Source organism: Balaenoptera acutorostrata, chromosome 1, assembly GCF_949987535.1.
Source record: "Balaenoptera acutorostrata chromosome 1, mBalAcu1.1, whole genome shotgun sequence".
Classification (NCBI taxonomy): Eukaryota; Metazoa; Chordata; class Mammalia; order Artiodactyla; family Balaenopteridae; genus Balaenoptera; species Balaenoptera acutorostrata.
In genome coordinates, this window is record NC_080064.1 from 2136368 (window position 1) to 2157859 (window position 21492).

At 57.9% G+C, this 21492-nt stretch overlaps 1 protein-coding gene across 5 annotated transcripts in view; it reads left to right on the forward strand.

Annotated features, from left to right (window-relative positions):
- PRDM16 (PR/SET domain 16) overlaps positions 1-21492 on the forward strand; it is a 326016-nt gene that overhangs the window by 257243 nt on the left and 47281 nt on the right. For all 5 annotated transcript variants that reach the window (XM_057533380.1, XM_057533384.1, XM_057533389.1 and 2 more), the window contains one exon: positions 20302-20436. In XM_057533380.1, coding sequence (XP_057389363.1) covers positions 20302-20436 — 135 coding nt within the window. The remainder of the gene's footprint in view (positions 1-20301; positions 20437-21492) is intronic.

Here is a 21492-nt window from a genome sequence, read left to right on the forward strand (position 1 = left end):
ACCGGGACACCGATGGAAAGGTGAAGGAAGGCGCCCCCTCTGGACTCAGTCCCACCTCCGGGTGGACTTTTGTCCGAGGGTCTGGAGTGGCCTCACTTTGGCTCTGGCGAGCTTGGCCGCCCTCTCCTAGCAAAGGCCTCAGTCCCTCTCTGGGCGCCTATAGGGCTGACCTCAATCTTGTCTGAAAACGCCGTGACCCAGAGGGGATGTGGTGAGATAGGGCTCGCCTACCCTGTGCACGGGGCACCCCGGGAGTCCTTCCCCTGAGAACCAGGAAGAGGACGCAGGTGTGCATCAGCGCAAGTCGTGGGTCCTGCCGCAAGAGGGAAGGAATTCAGCAGGAGGCGTGGCTGTACAGGTGGGCAGGGGCCTCCCTGGAGGGGAGGAGATGGGGGCTGGCAGGGAGGCAGGGACATAGGGCGGGGGCTGGACGGTCACCAGAAGACCAGCCCCCGGTCACTTACGGAAATGGGGCCACGAACACAGCCTCGCCTTGGGTTGCAAAGGGCGTCGAGAACATGATTTAAAGTATAGATAGGTAGGTAGGTGGGTAGGTAGATGGTTAGATAGATATAAACATACAGAGGTCTTTCTAAGGAACAGAACTGTGTGTCTTCAGAGCTCTCTGGAAAGCAGGCCCTTGAAGATCCCAAAACTTGTAGCCGCATTATTCAGGGACCAGTGAAGGGCCCCCTCATGACTGCTCCCCCAAGGGAAGACAGGGACCCCTGAGCTTCACAGGTCAGGCACCCAAGGCAGGTGCCTCAGACCTCCCGCCCACCCCGAGGTGCGAGGCTGCACCGTCCGTGTTAGAGGGGCTGCCCAGCCCGTGGGCAATGGGCTCGTGTCCGATTAATTGCAGTTTGTCCACTCTTGTTCTCCTTTGACAACTAGTTTAACCACCTACGTGAAATGGACACGCCACATCGTCCTTAATTAAACATCCGAGGGGAGGCCTCATTTCTGGGGAATTCCTCCCACTGTGGAAGGAATCACTGGGTTGACAGCCCAGGAAAGCTCAGAGCCGAGGAATCCAGGCGAGGCCGGGCAGCCGTGGCTTCAAAACCCACCCCAGGCCTCACACGAGGCTGCTTTGCCCCTCTGTGAAGCAATTGGATTTTCCCAGGGGGCCTGAGTGTCATTCACAGATGTCTTCGTTCCTGAGAGTGTGACCCACCCTGGATTTCATAAGAAAAAAATCCGTAAGAAGCTCCCCTAGCCCCCCGCAAAAGGCCACCTTCCAACAAGCTCCCACGCCGGCCTGCACGTGGCAGGAAGTGATTGCAGACCCTGCTTCTCGGTCTCCCCGAGGAGACCTTCACGAAGCTCCACGTTGGGACCAAAATCCTGAGGAAGAGAATGGACGAGAAACAGGGAAGGAGGAGGGGGAGGGGGAGGAAGAGGAGGAGAAGGATGGAAAAACCCCGCAACAAAACAAAACCCAGGTCCATGCCGTCCCCACCCCCAGTAAAAACCACTCCACGGAAAGCAGATGCTGCTGGTTAGGGACCAGAAGGACCCGAGTCAGCACCGTGCACTGGAATCAGCCCCGGAGGTCTTTGGAAATGTGAATGAATTCCTTTATCTTCTCCATGGGTTCGGGGCATGGCTTAGGCTGCACGTGGCCATGGGCATAGAAGCTCCCAGGTGACGGTCTAAGTGACGGCTCTCCTAGCCGTCCGCTCCCACTATAGGCTGCTATATGGGTTCAGCTCTCCGAGAGCTTCAGGTGGGCTTCTGGAAGGGCACAGCAGTCAAACCCACCCTGTTCTCTCCGTGGTGTGGGAGTTCATAGGCTTTAGAAGATTTTCCTCCCGGTGTGAGGTCTGGGGTGGAGGTGGTTTAATGGCTCTTCGGGGGTTCCTGGTTTGTCATTAAGCGGACCCCAATAGCCCTGCAGAGCAGCTTTCGCAGAGCTCAGCTGGACCTTGTAACAGGAACACGGACGGGTCTGGCGATTTGAAGGACCCAGGTTAGCACAGTGGGTCAGAGCTGCCCATCCGTCAACCACACCCACCATCCAGCACTTTCTGGAGAGGTCCCGGCAATGGCTCCTTTTCCATTTCAACCCAGACCTTAACGAAAATGTCTACATCCAGATTCACCACCTGGGGCCACTGCTGCCCGCCCCTTCCCCCAGCAACAGCCTAGTAATGACCCTGTGCCCCTGCATGTGGCCCCCTGGTGCCAGGGCAAAATTAAACCCCGCTGATGGCAACATAGTTATTTGCTGCCCGGGCAATTATTCCCCCCCTCCCCCAGCTGCCCAGGGGGACAGGTGGGCCTTATAGAAACCAGAGCCGGAGCACAGTTTTAATTATCATGGTCCAGCCGGGGGACCAGAAGCTGACAAGTGGGGCCGATCCCCCTGCCCCCAGAGCCCCGAGAAAGACACTTTTATTGCTTCTGAGGGAAGTGGAGTGCTTTAGGGCGGCCCGATCCTTTACCAGCACCGTTCTTGCCACACCTGGGCCACTGCCGTCTGACCCCGCAGGAGCACCCCCGGGGCAGGGCTGCGAGTGGACATAAAAGGGAGATAACAGGAAGCATGCAGGGGTCCCCAGAATAAACCGGGTGCATCTCAGTGGGGGGGACGCGGTGGACGGGGCTGTGCGAGGAGGGGGTCCCCTGGAGGCAACCCTGAGTCACAGGAGGGAGGGTTCTCTGTGGTCTGTCTGGGAATGAGTGATTTGAGTTGCAAGGTCCCCCGGGCTCGGCAATGACTGAGGGCACGGGATGGCAGCTCCAGGGTGTGGGGTGCGGGCTCCGGTGAGGTTCCTGGGAGGTCAATGTAGCCCCTCCCACTGCGCGCTCAGCCCCCAAGCGCGTACTGTGTGCTGTCGAGGGTCCCAAGTGGAGCAGACACAGTCCCACCCCTGCGTGGGGGTCTGTGCCGGGGTCCAAGGGAGCGCAAACCAGAGCAGTTGCCCATCCCCCAGGGTCAGGGAGAGGAAGGGGGGCGGCTGTCCTCGGGAAGGAAGGAGGGGGCTTCTGGCAGATACGCGTGCCCCTCCTGTTTCTTCCTCCTCGGCCCGGGGGCAGGCTGCCCACTCCCCGAAGGCCCCCTCCCTCCGCCATCGGCCCTGAAGGAACTGTGCAGGAGGAGGGGCCTGGGGCTGGCGGCATCCCTGATGTTGGGCACAAAGAAGAAACACTGAGGCCCTGTGCCGGGCAGCCGGCAGCCCCAAATGTCAGCCGTGATGTCAGCCGCGGGCCAGAGGAGTCAGGGCCCGGTGCTGCCGCTGTGCTCGCAAGTCGTAAATACCGCCTAAGTGGCTCCTGTCACCTCGCCGCAGCCTTGCTTCCATCTGCAGCAGCCGAAGGTGGTTAATGAGAATTATCATTAACGCTAATCGGAGCCGTTTGGAGGAGGCTGGGGGGGAAGGAAGTGCCCTTTGTGGGGCTGCGGAGGCCGCTCTGAAGGGTGAGCGCACGTGTGGGGCTGCACGCGCACTGTGCACGCGCACGCACATGCTCACACGCGCACTGTGCACGCGCACGCGCACGCACACATGCACCGTACACATGCAATGGAATGCACACACGTGCACTGTGCACACGCACGCACATGCTCACACGCGCACTGTGCACACGCACGCACATGCTCACACGCGCACTGTGCACGCGCACGCACATGCTCACACGTGCACTCACGTGCACGCGCACGCACATGCTCACACGCGCACTGTGCACGTGCACGCACATGCTCACACGCGCACTGTGCACACGCACGCACATGCTCACACGTGCACTGTGCACACGCACGCACATGCTCACACGTGCACTCACGTGCACGCGCATGCGCACGCACACATGCACCGTACACACGCAATGGAATGCACACACGTGCACGCACACACATGCACTGTGTGAATGCAATGGAATGCACACACGTGCACACATACACATGCACCGCACACACGCAATGGAAGGCACACACATGCACTGTGCACACGCACGCACATGCTCACACGTGCACTCACGTGCACACACGTGCACACGTACACATGCACTGCACACGTGCAATGGAATGCACATGCGCCATACACACGCACTCGAATGCACACACATGCACACATCCTCTGTACACACGCAGTCGAATGCACACGCACACGCAGGACCGGGCCCCGGGGCTGGCTAGTGGAAGGCAGTCTGGCAGATGGGGTGGAGCTGGTCAGTGTTAAGAACAGCCCTTGCCTGTCGTGAAAGGTGGGCTCCAGTGAGGCCGGAGAGCCGACTGCCAGGAACACAGGCCTGGCACGGCACAGCTCGGCCTGGCTGAAACGAACTCTCCCTCCATCACCGAGCGTGCTCACGACTTAACATGCTTGGCAGCTGATCACAGACTAGACGGGCCTGGCCAAAACGGGAACAGATGCCGGAGGACGCAGGGCCGTGGCCATGCCTTGGCTCGGGGTGCGGTGCAGGGGGGACCCTCTGTGGGTTCCGTCTTCTCCATCCGTCAGCACACAGCCTGGACCCCTGCGCTCGGCCCACTCCCACCCCATCACACTGGGGCCGCCTTTTTCCCGCCTGTCTCCGAGGAAGTGGCCGAAGGGGCTGTGCAGTGGGCTTCCCTGCCCCCAGCATCCTCGCTCGCTGGGCAGAGTGGCTTAAAGATACAAAGTGTCCTTTTATTGGAAATATCAATTCAGAAAGGGGCTAGTAGTAAGCTGAGAATATTTGGATAAACTTGACAGCCCTTAGGACTAAAAAAGACCTTTTGTTCCCTCCAAGAAAAAGGCTGTCGCACCACCCCGGGCTCCCTGGAGCCGGTCCAGAAAAAACTGAGGTCGGAGCAGAAAAGTGATTAGGGCGTCTCGTGAAAGATCTTTACTCTAGGTCAAATGTTTATTATTATTTAGTTTATTTTTTTATTAGAATGTGCGGTTACCATCCTGTTGCATAATATCGGGCTGTAAGTGTGTCTTCGAACACCCAGTCAGGTCCAACCCAGCCTCCCGGGGCACAAAGGGAACTTTGTGGCAAGGGGGAGGGGAGTGAGGGGTGGTACCGGCATGTTTTATTTTGCTCTGCTTTGTTTTCGGATGTCGACCCGTTTAAGAAGGAGCAGGCATCTCTGGTGTTTGCCCTTCGATGAGCAGAGGGGCCCCTGCGGCTTGGGGATCTAGCTGTCGTGGGGAGGGGGTCGCCTCTCCTTTTCCAGTGGCAGGAGGTTGTGCGTGTGCATTGCACGGCGGGGCGTGATTTGGGCGGGTCTCCACCAGCAGAGAACGCGAGCTGTTGCCGGGAGGGTGGGGACATAGGAGAAGCTCCTTTTCGGCTGACCACCAGCCCGGCTCACCAACAGCCACGTGGCTTTTTGGGACACGCAGGGACCTGACGGGGCCGCCAGCCCAGCACCTCCCTGAGAGCTGCGCCCACGTGTCCGTTGCCCAGAAACTCGCACGCAGCCCTGCGGCGCCCTGGTCTTGGGGCCATGTCTCCACTTACGGGCTCTCCAAAGAGACTGCTTACTCTCCGAGGTTCCCGTGAACGGACGGCCCTCCAGAGGCCGCGCGAGATGAAGATCAAACCTAATTTGATCCTCTTCCACCCAAACACACGAAAAGGAAAAAAGCTCATCCTATTCAAGTCGCTGGAGGAGGAGGAGCCGACCTCAAGTGAGAGGGGCCTCGGCAAAGCGGGAGAGACACACCCCCACCCCCAAAATGAAGCCGTTACTGTCTGCGAGGGAGCTGGTCACGAAAACAGCCTAGCGTCTGAGCTCCATGTGAATCCAGAAATTTCGCCCCCAGCCTCTGCAGAAAACCCTCGCGTGGTGGATTTTCTCCCCAGCCGTCGTGCAGGGACCCGGTCCTGGGCGTGGGACTCAGAGCTGCCTCTGTGAGGGGTCACACCCGCGTGCCTTGGGGCCGCAGCAGCAGTGGACCCGGCAAAGCAACCAGTCACCCTGAGGCTGCATCTCCACGTGCCACCGCCTCCTGCCCTGCCCTCCCCAAGGTGCAGCTGGCAGAGGCCCGGACCTGGCAGGGTGTGCCTTTCCCAGAGATGGCGTCCAAGGGGTCACAGCCCAGGACCCCAAGCAGGACCTGCCACCCAGCCCTGCCAGGATCAGCCCCAGAGTCCTCAGTCACAAAGGCAATGCATAAGAAACGCATCTGATGCCCTCTCAGCCCCCGCAGGCTGTTATGCAGGGCAGCAGCCCTGGACTTCCCCAAGAATCAGGCCCCTCTGTAAATATGAGTCTAAAGGAAATCACCATGATGCTATAGCATGGGGCCCACCCAGCTGGAGATTCATTTTCAAATACACCTTGGTCCTTGTACTGTACCAGCAAGATGCCAAATTCCAAAGGCCTGTACTCCAACTTTATATGTCAGCTATTGACTGTGCCTCTAAGGTGGTCCTCAAGATTTTAAGGAGATAGTGTCTTCAGAGAGAATTTCCACCATAGAATATATACATAAATGTAAAATATTGACGAAAGTGGAAGTAGTAAAAAAAAAAAAAAAAAAAAAAGTGGAAGTAGTCACGCATTTTAAAGTAATTACATTTACGAACTTATTTTTCGTAATTCATAGTTGATATGACAAAGAATTAGTGGAGTAGGAAGTGAGTGTACTTATTTTAAATGTTTTGATTCTGTTATATTTTTCATTACTTTTTTTTAAATTAAATTAGGCATTAAATAGGAAAAAAAAACACCCTTGTCTTCAAAAAAAAAACACTTGGGAAAGAATCAAAGTGATTATTTTTCCTTAAAAGATAATTTTAAAATAGTCATCATTTGGAGAGGAAGACTAAACAAAAAGAATTTAAAATAAAAGTAAAGGAATGTATGTTTAGAGAGTGAGAGGTGAAGGAAAAGGGGGTTGAGGGACATTTTCCATCTGACATCCCTAAGGGCTGAATCTCCTCACAGAGGCAGGGAACCTTCTAGAAAAGAGCCCAGGCCCTGACAGAGGGGAAGAGCCGTGTGCCACTTAGGGAAACCACCAGCTCGGTGAGCATTCTTAACCTCCCAGGGATCGCTGAGGACCGCCTGCCTGCCCAGAGCGGCCCCAAACCTTGCCGTGTGGGGCTGGAGGCCAGTCACCACGTGGGCAGCTCTGGCAAAGAGTCTCCAGGACATAGTTCCCAGCTCAGAAGTCACACCAAAGACCAGGTCTGCAGCACGTCCATCTGGAGGAAGTCTGGGGGGTCTCAGCCCCTGGAGACTCTGTGATCAAGCTCTGGGTGCCTGCGGCTGGCTAGGAAGGCTTCAGAGGAAACCCTTCTGTACCCACAGCTGTTCTGACCGTCTGTGCGGGAGCCAGAGATCCAGGAAGCCAAGATGCAAAGGAGACCACCAACCACCCCTCCCCCAGAGACAGGGGCCCCAGCCACCTCCACCCTGGGGAAGAAGGGAAACGTCTCTGCACGCAAAGCAGCCCCTCATCTTGAGAGAGCTCCAATCCGGTCACCTGGGAGGTGTCCCGACTCAGGACAGCAGCCGGGCGAGCCACTCTGCTTTAATTAAGCAAAGCGGGGTGTTCCCTTTTCCCATGGGTTTTATTCAGGTTCTGACAATATCAATAGAAACAGATCTGCCAGAATAAGTCATATGCAGCTCGCTCAAAGGAGGAAAGAAAATGTGTCCTCCCATCCTCTGCCTTTTTCCAAAGAGAAAAATACAATAGCAGAATCCACAAAGAAAGCTTCCGATTAAAATGTTCCAAGGCTCTTAAACACCCCCATTTACATTCTGGGTAATCGGCTGCATTGTGCTGCCCCTGAAGAGGCTGTGGGGTTGGTGGGTGCCGTTCAGAACCATTTGTGTCATATAAATGCTGGTGATTAGATTTTTAATAAACCGTTTCAATTCTATTTCCTGGGCTTGAATAGATGTTTGCACTTGACTGGTGTGGACTTGAAAGGGGTCCAGGTAATATCATTGTGGGGGACGTACTCTCAATTCCTTTAATATATTTCGTCAAAGGTGACTGGCTGTAGGAACTGGCTGGAACGCGGGGAGAGAAGGAGAGCGATTGAATTTAATTGGTTCCATTTGTCATTCAAGACTGACTTTGCCTCACCTCTGCCTATGAATCATTTCCAAACTTGCTGGTCTGACCCAACATGCCCACAGCTTGGGAAGGAAGCCGGCTTTGGGTTCCCAGGACAACATCTCAGGCTGAGCTTACATCCAAGGACAGGCCTGGCGTGAGGCTCAAGGTCCATCAGTGAGCAACTCGATGACCTCTGGCCAGGATGACAGCTCCCGAGAATGGAGGAATCCAGAAGGAGACCACGGGATCCACAAAAATAGCATCACAACCCCAGACTCTTAACACTCCACGTCCAATGTGCTGGGAGGGTTGAGGGCAAGAGAAAGGGTGAGCCCATTGGGTTACAGTTCCAGGACCCCGGGACCCCTCCCCACTCAGCCACTAGATGACGGCTGAATCCTAGGAAGTGGAGCGATTACAACCAACTGTTCAGGGGGAAACACGCCTCCTCTCTCTGTAAAGCCAAAACCAAGGCCCAGGCCCCGGCCAGCACTCTCACATGTGGCACCTGGGCGCTGGGGGAGGAAACCAGAGCTGGCCTCTAGCCAGGCATTCAGATGCCATCCGCACCAGGAGCTCTTCCTGTGGCCATTTTTGTCCATCACAGAGCAATGAGCAATGCTCGTGATGGGGCTTAGATTCGTCCCATTGAGATTGGAGCTATTTGCAGGAGCTGATTTCAAAACATGAGGCCTGATACAGAGGCGATGAGTCATGGAGCTTCTCCAGACTGACATGTCCCCCAGAGAAGGAAGAAGGATGGGCCCAGAGGGACTGAGTCAGTGGCAGGGGAGGCACTAAATATAACCCTGCTGGATGCATCCTGGCCACTGCCAGACCTTCTACGAGCACCTACTGTGTGCCAGATCCCACGGGGTGCTGAGATGGACAAGCTAGCCTGGCCTCTGTCCTGGAAAGAGGATGCTGCCACAATGACTTCGGGGAAAATTACACTGCAGCACTGTGCACAGGAGAGAAACACTGTAACACTGGATCCAGGAAAAATTGCAGCTCTGATTTCCAGAGAGGGAGAGCAACTAAAAGGAGGGTTTGTATGTCCTTCAGCAGAATCCACGGAAGAATGAGAAGGAAAAGGGTCCAGAATGCGACAAGGGGATGTGAGGAAAGAGACACCCTTGGGCAAAGGCCTATGGAATATTGGGGAAAGTTCTCCGTTGTCTTGAGGCACCTACTCATTATTTGTCGCCCAAACATTTATTGAGCACCCACTGTAGCCTGGCCATGGGAATCGGCCAGATGAAAGCTTCAAAGCCCTCATCATGCAGGGGAAGAGAAAGAAATTATGTGGACAGGACAGCCACGGTCTACCATCGTCCTTACTGTGATGGGGCAGGGGCAGTGAGAGCCACTCAGAGGGTCCCACCCCAATGTGTGGGATCAGGGCAGTCCTCTTGGGAGAGGTGTCCCTGTGTTCTGCCACCTTTACAACTCTTGGTACAATGTATCCTTATATCTCACCATGGGAGTTGGAGAAAGCCAGAAGTGTCTGGGCATGTTGGGGGAATTCTGTGCCTCATCCATCTATCCATCCATCCAACCAACCATCCATTCATTCATCCACTCATCCATCAACCCATCCTTTCATCCAGCCATCCATTCATCCATCCACTCATCCATTCATCCATCCATCCATCTATCCATCCATCAATCTATCCATCCAATCATCCAACCATCCATCCATCCTACCATCCACTCATCCAACCATCCATCCATCCATCCATCCATCCATCCATCCATCCATCTATCCATCCATCCACCCATCCATCTATCCATCCATCCATCCATCCATCCACCCATCCATCCATCTATCCATCCATCCATCCATCCATCTATCCATCCATCCATCCATCCATCTATCCATCCATCCATCCATCCACCCATCCATCCATCCATCCACCCATCCATCCATCCATCCATCCATCTATCCATCCATCCATCCACCCATCCATCTATCCATCCACCCATCCATCTATCCATCCACTTATCCATCCATCCAGCCATCCACTCATCCATCCACAATCCATCCTTCCATGGACTTGTTCAGTGAGCCCTGCGTGAACACTTGTCCTTGGTGAGGCTCTAGGGAAGCTTCAGTTGCTCTTGGCCACCATCCTCAGGAAGAACAGTGAGAAGGGGAGGACCGGCCAGGATACGTGGTCCCCACAGGTCATAAAAGGGGCAAGACAGGCAGCCAGTGCACAGTGTCCAGCTGATCTGCTCCTTTCCAGCTGTGCAACATTAGCCCAGTTACTTCACTCCTCTGTGCTCAGTTTCCTCATCTACAAATGTGGCTACAACAGAGGCTCCCCGTCAGGGAGGGGGGCATCTAGGGACCCGGTAATGAGACTCAGCAGCGGCCAGTAGCGAGGGCAACGTCAGCGTCCTGTAGTTGCCTCCTCCTGACCAAGGGTGGGGTGGAAAGAGCCCCGGGGCAGGCTCTGCACACCACTGCCCTCCAGAGAACAAGAGGATGTCTAAGAGGAAGGCAGGGGGAAGACAGAGGCTTCCTCCACCCAAATGCATCTGCTTCTCTGAGGGCTGCGTCTGGACGTTGCTCCTAGTGCAGCCTGTGTTGGCTGTTGTCCACGGTGACAGGGTCGTGAGAGGGTCTGAGGGTAGCAAGGCCCTGGGCTGAGGTCGTGGGCTGGAGGGAGCAGAATCCCAGCCAAGGGGCAGAGAGGTGGGTGAGGAGGCCCAGGGCATCCTTGGTGGGCTCCTCCGCCTGGCGTTTGGCTCCCACGCTCGGGGCTTCTGTCCGGCAAAGAGAAGGTGCAGGCAGCCCCCTACGCCCGGCCTCAGGGAGCACGCTTGCTCTTTTTGGAAACTCCCACCCCTCAGTTTACAGCAGCCAAGCCATTGCGGGAATTCCTCCTGCACCTGCTAGGGGGCGGGGCGGGGGGGGGGTGCCCCGTCACAAGCTCTGCAGTTTGTCACCATCAATGTGGCCAGAAAAAGGTTATGAATGTGACACCTCCCGGGGGCCTCGCATTAACTCAACGACAGAGAAACCGCTTCCCGTGGGCAGCCCCCGGGCTCCTGCCTCGGCCCTCGCAAGGATGCTGCCACAAACCTTTGGTTTGGGGTGTTTGGGCTTTTTTTTTCCCAATCTTTTTTATGATCAAGAAACAAACACAAGTGTGTCACTTCAGAATGTCACAGCTGAGTCTGCGTTTATGTGCAGACTTGAGGCTCAGAGACTTCTGCTCCAGACCAAAATTCAAATCAGATCAGGGTTTGAAAATGTGTTTGGTTTGTTAACGATTTAACCATGGCAGCCCAGGGAGCGGGGCAGGCCTGCAGCCTGCGGTGAGGCCAGGAACTTGCTAGCTGGGGGGGACTTTACAAGCCGGGCCAGGATTTGGGGAGGCTTCTCTGTACCAATAGCCTTTACCTGTCCAGACCATCCCGGGAGTTGGCACGTGGATGGCTTCTCACGATTCTGCCCTTCCCTGAATATCAAACTCTCTGGTCAGCCCCCAGGCCCAGCCGTTGCTGGCTGGACCAGATGTGGACATTTTCACCCCGCAAGAAGCAGAACCCCTTTGAGGCTGGAGCTGGGCAAGGCTGGGCCATCTGTGCTGGTGTTTGCTGGGAGCCCCTGCTGTATGGTTGCACGAGGGCCTCCATAAGACACTCGTGGGTCCCCCACTGCAGTGCCAGAGCAGGGGGACAGAGAGGGGCAGGGTGTGCACCTGTATTACTTGGGGACGGAAACTTCTGCAAGAACCCAGCCGGCAGGGAGCTGCCCTGGAGACACCAGCCATCTCCTCAAGGTTAAGTAAAAGGGAGGCCAGGGATCTGGGACCAGGTCTGGGGTCCACAGTTGTTTGCCCTCCTTGGCAGGTCCAGGCTCAGCCTGAAATTCTTGCTTTGACCCTGGTGTCCACACAGCAACTGAAATCCCATCTCAGTGCTTGTGAGAAATGCCCCAGAAAGGCCACAGAAGTCTTGTACCACCATCTGCTACCAGCATTATGCTGAAGACGGAGCCTCCGGGCAAAAGTGCCCTCTGGAGGGCTTCCCTGGTGGCGCAGTGGTTGAGAATCTGCCTGCTAATGCAGGAGACACGGGTTCGAGCCCTGGTCTGGGAAGATCCCACATGCCACGGAGCAGCTGGGCCCGTGAGCCACAGCTGCTGAGCCTGCGCGTCTGGAGCCTGTGCCCCGCAACGGGAGGGGCCGCGATAGTGAAAGGCCCGCGCACCGCGATGAAGAGCGGTCCCCGCACCGCGATGAAGAGTGGCCCCCACTTGCCGCAACTAGAGAAAGCCCTCGCACGAACCGAAGACCCAGCACAGCCAAAAATAAATAAATAAATTAATTAATTAAAAAAAAAAAAAAAAAAAAAAAGTGCCCTCTGGGGGTGGCCGAAGCTGCCCACCACCCCACTGAGAGAGGGGCCAGGGACTTCCGCCCAGCAGCCCCTGGCTCAGCCGCTGGCTTGGGTCTGCGAGAGGGCCCCCTCCTGCTGGGGGCTGAGGCCGGGCCCAGGCTCTCTGCAGGGACCAGGGGCTTTCTCTTTGGGGACACCCCAAGAACCTCCGGACTATGATGCGAGAGCCCCACACACCGGTGGGCAGAGGGATTCTTTTTTTTAAAATTAATTTCTATTGGAGTATACTTGATTTACAATGTTGTGTTAGTTTCTGCTGTACAGCAAAGTGAGTCAGTTATACATATACACATATCCACTCTTTTTTAGATTCTATTCCCATGCAGGTTATTACAGAGGATTGAGTAGAGTTCCCTGTGCTATACAATAGGTCCTTATTAGTTATCTATTTTATATATAGTCATGTGTATATGTCAATCCCAATCTCCTAATTTATCCCTCCCCCACCTTTCCCCCCTGGTAACCATAAGTTTGCTTTCTACATCTGTGACTCTATTTCTGTTTTGTAAATAGGTTCATTTGTACCATTTTTTCAGATTCCACATGGAAGCGATATCATACGATATTTGTCTTTCTCTATCTGACTTACTTCACTCAGTATGACAATCTCTAGGTCCATCCGTGTCGCTGCAAATGGCATTATTTCATTCTTCTTTATGGCCGAGTAGTATTCCATTGTGCATACGTGCCACATCTTCTTTATCCATTCCTCCGTCGACGGGCACTCAGGTTGCTTCCACATCCTGGGTATTGTAAGCAGTGCTGCTTTGAACATTGAGGGCAGAGGAATTCTTGAAGGAGGAGGCACGGGATGGAGCCTGTTTGCTGGGGGCCTTCTCCTACTCACCGCCAGGGCTGGTTTGTCTCTCGGGGGCCCCGGGCAGCCCATGGAAGATTCCTGACTGGCCAGGAGTCTGGGCTTCTTACCCACCCAGCAGACCCAGGAAGAGGCCCTTGCTTCTGGCCAGCACCCTCTTCATCCTGTAGTGGGCACAGCCCACCCCCAACCTGGCACATTTCTGAAGAGCAGATGGGCAGGTGCAGACAGCCAGGGAAGCAGCAGATGCCCACAGCCATGCGTGGCCACAGATATGTCCCCGCGGCACACGTGCCCTTGAACCCGGCAGAGCTGCGGGAGTGGGGCTCTGTTCGGGATGTCTTCAAGGAGCTACCAGGAGCAAACCAAGTGTTCCTTACAGCGTGCTCTCCCTGTAAGGAGCCATAGGCCTCCACGCAGCTGGAAAGCAGGAAAGAGGCTTTCTAGTTCCAAAGGGGAAACTGAGGCTGGAGCCCAGAAAATCCCCACGTTGTCAGATTCGGAATTCGTAATGTCAGGGCTGGAAAGGCACCTATGGTCAGAGGTCCGGTCTCCCTTTGGAGCGCCCTGGAGGGATGGCCCTTGAATCCCCACAATGACGGGGCACTCATCCCTTTGCAAGGCTTCTCACCCACCCCACAGGCTGCCTATAGGGACGTCTTAGCTGCTGGGCCTGAGGTTTCAGCAGACCCCTCTGGTTACCGATCACCCTGAGGGGTTTCTGTGTCTGAGCAAGTTTCTCATTCATTTATTTCCCTGCAGACTTAAGGGCACTAGTTTCAATCACCAATTTGCCCGTTTATTTCTGATGGGTCAGGGCTATGGCCCACGGCCGATGAGACAGCCTGCAAACTTGCCGTGATGGACGGGACAGGCTGGGAGGAAGCCGAGCCCCCAAACACCTGACTCGGGCCAGGAGCAGGGCTGTGCTCAGGCCACACCAAGGGCCAGGGACCCTCGGAATAGCCCACACAGCCCCGTGTTCACCAAAGCCTCTCTTCTTGTCCCCTGGGTGCTGTTGGCGAGATTAGGCATGTTAAGTCCTACTGCAGCCCAGGCGATGCACGGAGCAGACCAAACCTCTCTGCTTTGCCGCCGTCTCACCCTCTGGTTTTCTGCAAACTGCACAGACGCTGCTGGGAGAGTTGGCCCCTCATGTGCAGCCCCTGGCCTGAGGAGGAAAAGACGAAAAAGGGAGAAGTAAAATCAGAATCCGATGGAAGGGGAGATGGGGCCGAAGAAGGAGGTGGGGAGGGAAGAGGAAAGTCCAGCGGCAGTGAGCTCTGCTTCCTGGGCTCCAGGCTGGGCCCCCAGGGCCGTGCACCCCAGGAACGTAGCAGCATCGAATATCTGGGTGTTTTGTGGGAGATGGTCTGTGAACCCCAGGGAGCGCCAGGGCACCTGGGTGTCAGGATTTTGAGGGGAGAGGGTCTGAGAACCCCGGGGGTGTTTATATAGCACTTGGGTGTGTAAGTGATTTCTGGTCTGACCTTTGAAGGCATCTGTGGCCCCCGAACACAGAGTGTGGTTTCTGGGGTCTGGCTCTAAGCTGAGAGATTCTGCCCATCGCTAACGTGAGTGGATTCCCCCAGGCAGGGGCGTGGGGCCATGGCCTTGCTGCACCATCAGCAAGCCTGTCAGGCACCCAGCTTCCTCTGCAGAATCCCCATCCTGGGCTGTGCTCTCGGGTCCCTGAGACCGAGGGACCCCGGCCCTTATCCCCCCACAATGTCCTGGAACTGTCCCACGGAGATCACGGTCAGCAAGGGTGTCCTAGGAACCCCACGCGGCTCCTTTGGGCACAAGCCCCGTGGACACTGGCTCTCTCTACCCACCCCCCGCCGTGAACTTCGGAGACAGACTGGTCTCCATCTTGGAGGAACAGCTTCTATGAGTTCCTCCTTGAAGCAGCCCCCTTCCTCCCTCCCTCCCCCTCCCTCCCCTCCCCCTCCCTCCCTCCCCTCCCTCCCCCTCCCCCGACCTTCCTCTCAGCCTGAGCAGGTGGGGCCCCGTGACCCTCCTGCCAGGACTCCTGTCTGCTGGGCAGCCGTGCGACCCCTTCCCACCGGCCACATTTCTCCTTGGTGCTTGCTCATGTCACCACCGAGCCGCATAATGAGAGTCAGGACAGAGGATTTACGAGCTCATCCAGGCTCCGCATCTGCACCCAGCAGAGGTGTTTCCAGAAAGCCTCTCCCCCACCTCCTTCCATCACAAGAATGGACTTTCTGTTTCAGCTACTCGTGGACGCCATAAATCTTGGTGTGCGTGTGTGTGTCTGTGTTACGCACGTGCGGGTGCATGTGGGTAGGAGAGCCCCACACAGCTTGATGGCTGAGCCCGTGGCTCTGGATCAGCTTAAAGAAGGGGTCAGGGTGAGAAGGATGAGACCTGCCCCGCGGGTCCTCCCCGAGCTGGAAGCGGACGCCGGGCCCAGGCCTCCATGGAGCCGAGCTGCAGAGGCAGGACGCGGGGCCGAGGGACCGGACTCCCAGGCCCGTTCCTTCCCGCCTGCTTGGAACCCATCAGGCAGCTGACGACAGATGCGTTGGCAATCCCGCCAGCACGCACACCCCGATGGCCAGAGGCTGGCCATGCCCGTTAAACGTGAGAGAGGAGCCCAGCAGTGAGCCCACAAATTCGAGGTGCAGGAAACCCCAAATGATGTGCAAAAAAAATTTCAAGGTGAAGAGAGTTTTTCCATGCCTTTGCTTCATAACTCGGCCTTTCTGGTGGGGGTGATTTATGAGCTGGGGAAGCTGGTGGGGGGACGAGGGGTGCAGAGGCCTGGAAGGCCAAGTAGGGGAGAGCGGGCAGGAGGGCAGCTTCCTTTGGAGGTTCCGGGACCCCCAAGGCTCAGCCCCAAACTGCCCAGAGCCAGGCTTTGGATGCGATGAGGCAGAGGGGCCGGACCTCAGATCTGCAGAGAGACCAGCCCCAAGGCCATGGCAGCCTCCAGGCCACTGCCTGCTAACGTTGCCCTAGGAGATTGGTTAGGCGGCAACCGATTCACCTCCTTCCTTCCGTCACACCCTCCCTGGTTCATGCCTTGTGCAGGAGCGGAACCGAGCTCGCAGCCTGGGGCAGGGGCTCTGCAGTCACCCTCTTCTGCTCCGTCCACTTCTACCTGTATTGGCCTCCTGGGGCGCGGCTCTGAGCACAGACCAAACCAGGCCTCAGGCCCTGCTGAGCTGGGCAGAGAGTGACATGACCCGTCCTTATGGGCCCTGGAAAGTCTCATTCCGAGAGAGGCGGGAGGGGGGACCTGTGACGGCCCCGGCCTGCTTTCTGGATCCCAGGGCGTGCCAAGTCCTGTGGGCACGGAGACCCTCTCTCTGGTCCTCGATCCGGCTCAGGCAGTGTGTGGGGGGCCTGGGCTGGGCCCGGCCCTGCTCCTGGAGCCTCCATCTCGTGTCCTGAAAATGCACAATAACAGCCCCTGCCTGGGAGGTCCGCAGTGACGAAGAAGGGGCAGTGCTGGTACCAAGAGAGACCTGAGCCCACACGGCTCATGGTGTGAGCACCCCAGAGGCCCCAGCTTGGCCACGGCAGAGACCCTGGAGAGAAGGCCTGAGACAGAAGGAAAGGAGGCCAGAGAGAGACAAACGTCGCTGCCCATTTCTCCCCTTCTGGAATCAGAAACGGCACGGCCCATCCATGCCGCAAACAAGAAGCCAAGCCTACAGCACCTGTCCACCGGGCCCGAGGCCCAGGCCCGGGCCACTCCTGGTCTGATCCGAAGCAGAAAAGCAGCAGCTTCCAGGCCAGGCTCCTGCCTGCGCCCCTGGCCCTGCCCCCTGCCCGGCTCCACCTTCCAGGGATGCCCAGGTGTGCCCCACAGGGCTGGACTCTCCACACAAAGTCGGGAGAGAGACGTGGTCCTGGCATCGGGCGGAGGCCCCCACTGCCCAACCTGGCCCCGCTTCGCTGGTTCAGGGCCCCAGGACCAGGGCTTCTTGTGCCTTCCCTGGAGGAAACGTCAGCCCTTCCCTGCTGCCTGTCAGAGGGAGAGTTTTAGGCTCTTTGGGTGGAAAGTATTAACCAAGGCCTCCTCTGTCACCCCAGAGAGCCAGCCAGGGTGCCCACGAGGGAGAAGGGGCCCCCGGACCTTTAGGGACCTTCAGGAAGTAACTGCCACCCTTGTGATGGTCCAGATGGTCGGGGCTGGGGGACCAGGTCCTCTGGGTTGAGGAGGAGGGACGTTTCCCAGAAGGGGCTGCTCACCGGAGAGGGAAGACATCCCCTGGAGCTGGGCAGGGGGGCCCTGGAGGATTTTTTGCCTCTGAACTCTGGGCCCTGCACCCCGAGAAGGACGGACACAGGCCGGAGGCCCCAGAGCAGTGTCCACGTTCAGACGCACTTGAGAGGCCTGGAGCTGTCTGCCGAATGAGGGCCGTGTCCAAATACCTGCAGTGCCGTCACGTGGAGGAGAGAGAGGCCTGTTCCCAGAGGGCCGAGAGGGGACGTTCAGGAGGGAGGGCCGGGCCATGCAGAAGTTACTCTCCGCGAGGCAGTGCTGCCATGGGGGGGCTGCGCATGTGCCCGCAGGTCTGCCGGCAGAAGTGTGGATTTGCTCCTAGGTCAGGCAGGGCTCGGGTGTGGGGCTGGGGGATGAGCCTGGGGTCTTCCAGCCGCCCTGCAGTGTCGCAGAATCTACCGGAACTGAGAGGCAACGGGCCGTGCCTGCATCCGGCCTCCCGGGCTTTTCTGTCCCAACCCCACACGTCCTTCGAGAACCGCAGGGTCAAGCGCGCTCTCTGGGGGGACGGGAGACGCGGGGGACCCCCTGCGCTGGTTGTGACGGCTCACAGCATCACTGACTGTCTCTGCTAGTCCAGACTGGACCATGGGTGGGGGGAGGAGACGGAGAGACACAGGCAAAGAGACAGAGACAGAGAGACTGCCAGCCGCCCGCCGACACCCACCTGTGAAGATGCTGGGTGGGAGGCACAGGGTTGGGGGGGTGGAGGGGTCCCCGGGTCTTGGCCAGCCAGCCCCTCTTCCTCCCTGTGATGGAGCCAGGTGGCCGGGTGCCTCGCCGAGTGACGGTGCCACTACCCACAGCTTTGCTTGGTGGCTCTTTCTTGCGGGTTTCCTGCACTGGGGGTGGGAGGTAAGAGGGGGGGCCCGTGAGAGGCGTTAGCGTCGGGAGAGGGGCCTCTCCCATGTGGCCTGCCCCCCACAAGCCCACAGTGGCCTCCCGATGGGGCCCAGAGCGGCCGTGTCCCTTCACCCCCGGCAGCCAAGGACCAGAGGCTGGGCCGGGCAGCCTCCCTGTGGCCACACCGTCCCAGGCGCTCTTTCAGAATTAGGGCCATTTGGTTGAAGTCCCCAGAATGGAGAATCGTCAGAAGGGAGGCCCCTGGGCTCACAGCCCCTTGCAGGTCAGCTCAGCAGCCACTCAGAGCCTCGGCATGGCAGGAGGGGCTGCCGCGGGCTCCGGGGGCCCGCGGGGCTTGGATGCGCAGGAGGACTAGAGGTGGGTTCTAGGCCCTCCCACAGCAAGGCGGCCGCTTCCCGAAACCTCGCTGACTCCCGGGCCAGGCGGGACCCTGGGCCATTTAGAAAGTGTCCATGGATGTGTGGGAGGCACCGGAGCTGTTTACAAAGCATCCTGGTTCTCTGGCCGGAAGTGGGCTCCTCCAGCCCTCAGGGCAGCCTGCCTCCCTTCTCGGGTCCTTACCTGTTCATCAGGCGGCACTGGGGCCAACTCCCAGGGGAACAGGGGCCGTGCGCCTGGGGTCGGCCTCCTCTGTTTGTGCTAAGACAGGTCACTACCCCCTGCCCTGACTTCACTGAGTCCTTCTGACGCCCTGTTCCCATCACCCCTGCTCACCTAGATACCCCTGCCACCTAGATACCCCTGCCTACCTAGATACCCCTGCCCACCTGGACACCCCTGCCCACCTAGATACCCCTGCCCACCTGGACACCCCTGCCCACCTGGACACCCCTGCCCACCTAGATACCCCTGCCCACCTAGATACCCCTGCCCACTTGGACACCCCTGCCCATCTAGATACCCCTACCCACCTAGATACCCTTGCCCACCTGGACACTCCTGCCCACCTGGACACCCCTGCCCACCTGGACACTCCTGCCCACCTGGACACCTACTTCCAGTCCTCAGTGTGGTGGTGGCCTCAGCCCCTCCCCCCTCCCCCGCAGCCCCTCCCTCCTTCCCTCCCAGCCTCCCAGCTCAGCTGCCCAGGAGCTTGCCCACGATGCCACTGGCCTCCACGGCTCTGGATCCGGGCCCCTGAGCGGGCACTGATCAAAGCAGGTGGAAGGGACTCTGCTGCAGCGTCCACCTCGGCAGGGACAGCATTCAGGTCGGTTTTCTGGGAAACAACCTGCTCAGAGGTGCGCACGCCGGAGACGCTCCCGGCCTCTGCCTGCCAGGAGGGCGTTCAGAAAACAAGAGCGGCAGCAAAGGACCTGATGCCAGTCGGGCCCGTGGGGCCTCTGCCGGCTGGGCGTCTGCAAACACCCAGCGTCAGATGGAAACTTCCACTTTTAAGAAAACCGAATGATTTTCCTTCTTGCAGGGCGACGTGCACGCTGCTGTGAGCGTGCACACTGGCACACGCGCACGCACAGGCGCACACGCGTCGAGATTCGCACGCAGCCACACCCCGACCACAAGTTCACCCTCAAGACCGCTCACCCCCAGCCCAGCCCAGTGCGCTCAGCAGAGGGCCGTGCTCTCGGACACAGCGGCCTCTGCTTTCTCACACGTGGGGCCACTTGCTGGGGAGTTTTCACAACGCCGGTGGCACTTTTATGGCTGTGCCAGGGCAGCGATCTGCTCGGTGAGAACAGACAGGACAGTCCTCCTACCTCTGCGTCGGGCTCCCTCCCGGAGGCTCCTGGGCGTCGGGGGCTTGGCGGGCTGAGGGCCTGGCTGATGCCCGGAGGGTCAGCTGATGCCCAGAGGCCGGCCTGCCTTCCTACTCTGCACCCAAACGGCGGACTCTCCTGCTGGGCGAACGTAGAGTGTGTCGGCTCTAGCGCACAGGATGTCTCTGACCTTTCTTGGTTTCCTTTCTTGCCGGGCAGATCTCCGAAGACCTGGGCAGCGGGAAGTTCTGCGTGGACGCTCATCATGCCGGGGCCGGCAGCTGGCTCAAGTACGTCCGCGTGGCCTGCTCCTGTGACCACCAGAACCTCACCATGTGTCAGATCAACGAGCAGGTAGGTCCGGGGCTCGCACAGAGCCTTGTCCCTGGGGCCCTGGCGCCAGGATGGATGGGAGTGGGGCCGCCAGGTGAGGGGTTAGACACATCTCTACCAAGCCCGTCCTGCAGCGGGGGCGCTACCTGACACTTGGCCAGTGCGGAGTTTCCGGGAACTCGGCGACACCCCCGAATGCTCCATCAGAGCCTTTGCTCCGGGGCCGACAGGGCTCGAGAGCCAAAAGACGATGGGTTAGGGGAAGACACATGGCCGGGAGCGGGCAGGGGCTGAAACTTCAGGGTCCACATTCTGACAAACGCCACCCCCGTGAGAGAAGTGGAGAACCGGACCCCTCTCCTTGGGGTCCTTCCGTTGTCTGTCTTTGCAAAGAACATGTGTCCTTGGTCGTGAGAATCGTGTCTAAATGGCTGTTTATCCAAGCTGCCCGGAAGGGTCCGCACTGGCCGTCTGGAAGGCTGAGGTGAGGCCCCAGCTGCCCAGAGTCCCCAAGAAGAGCTGTGGAAGCCCAGCCAGCCTGCGGAGGTGACTAGCCCTGTTTTGGCACAAAATCCTGGCCCTGCTGGGAGCCAACTGATATTTTTCCTGAGCTGTGTGGTCCTGACTTCAGCCCAGGCCCTACCAGGGCCAAGGGATGCTTTGGCTTCTGCTGCCAGCCCCCAAGAGGCCGAAGACCCCTCTCGACACACTGGACCCTTCTCACCGCTCCACGTCCGTGCTGGTCCAGGGCTGCAGGCATCCAGTATCGGGAACCAATCAGGACAGAAGATGCCACGCGGAGTTTCCACCACAAAGGAGCCTTAGTCCTTTAATGTCTTTAATTACAACTTTGCAAGTGGCCCCCAGAGACTCTGCTCCGAGCCAGGCCCCTCGGGCCACGCTTTCACTGGGTCCCCAGGGCACGGCTTCCTCGAGATGCCTGGGGGCCCAGCCGCTTCCATCAGAGGAGTTTGCTTTCGCCTCTGTCTTGGGGTTACTCGTGAGATTTCATTTGCAAAAAGGATTCCATTGCTTTAAAAAAGGTTTGTGGAGACCACATAACACAGGGTGCAGCTT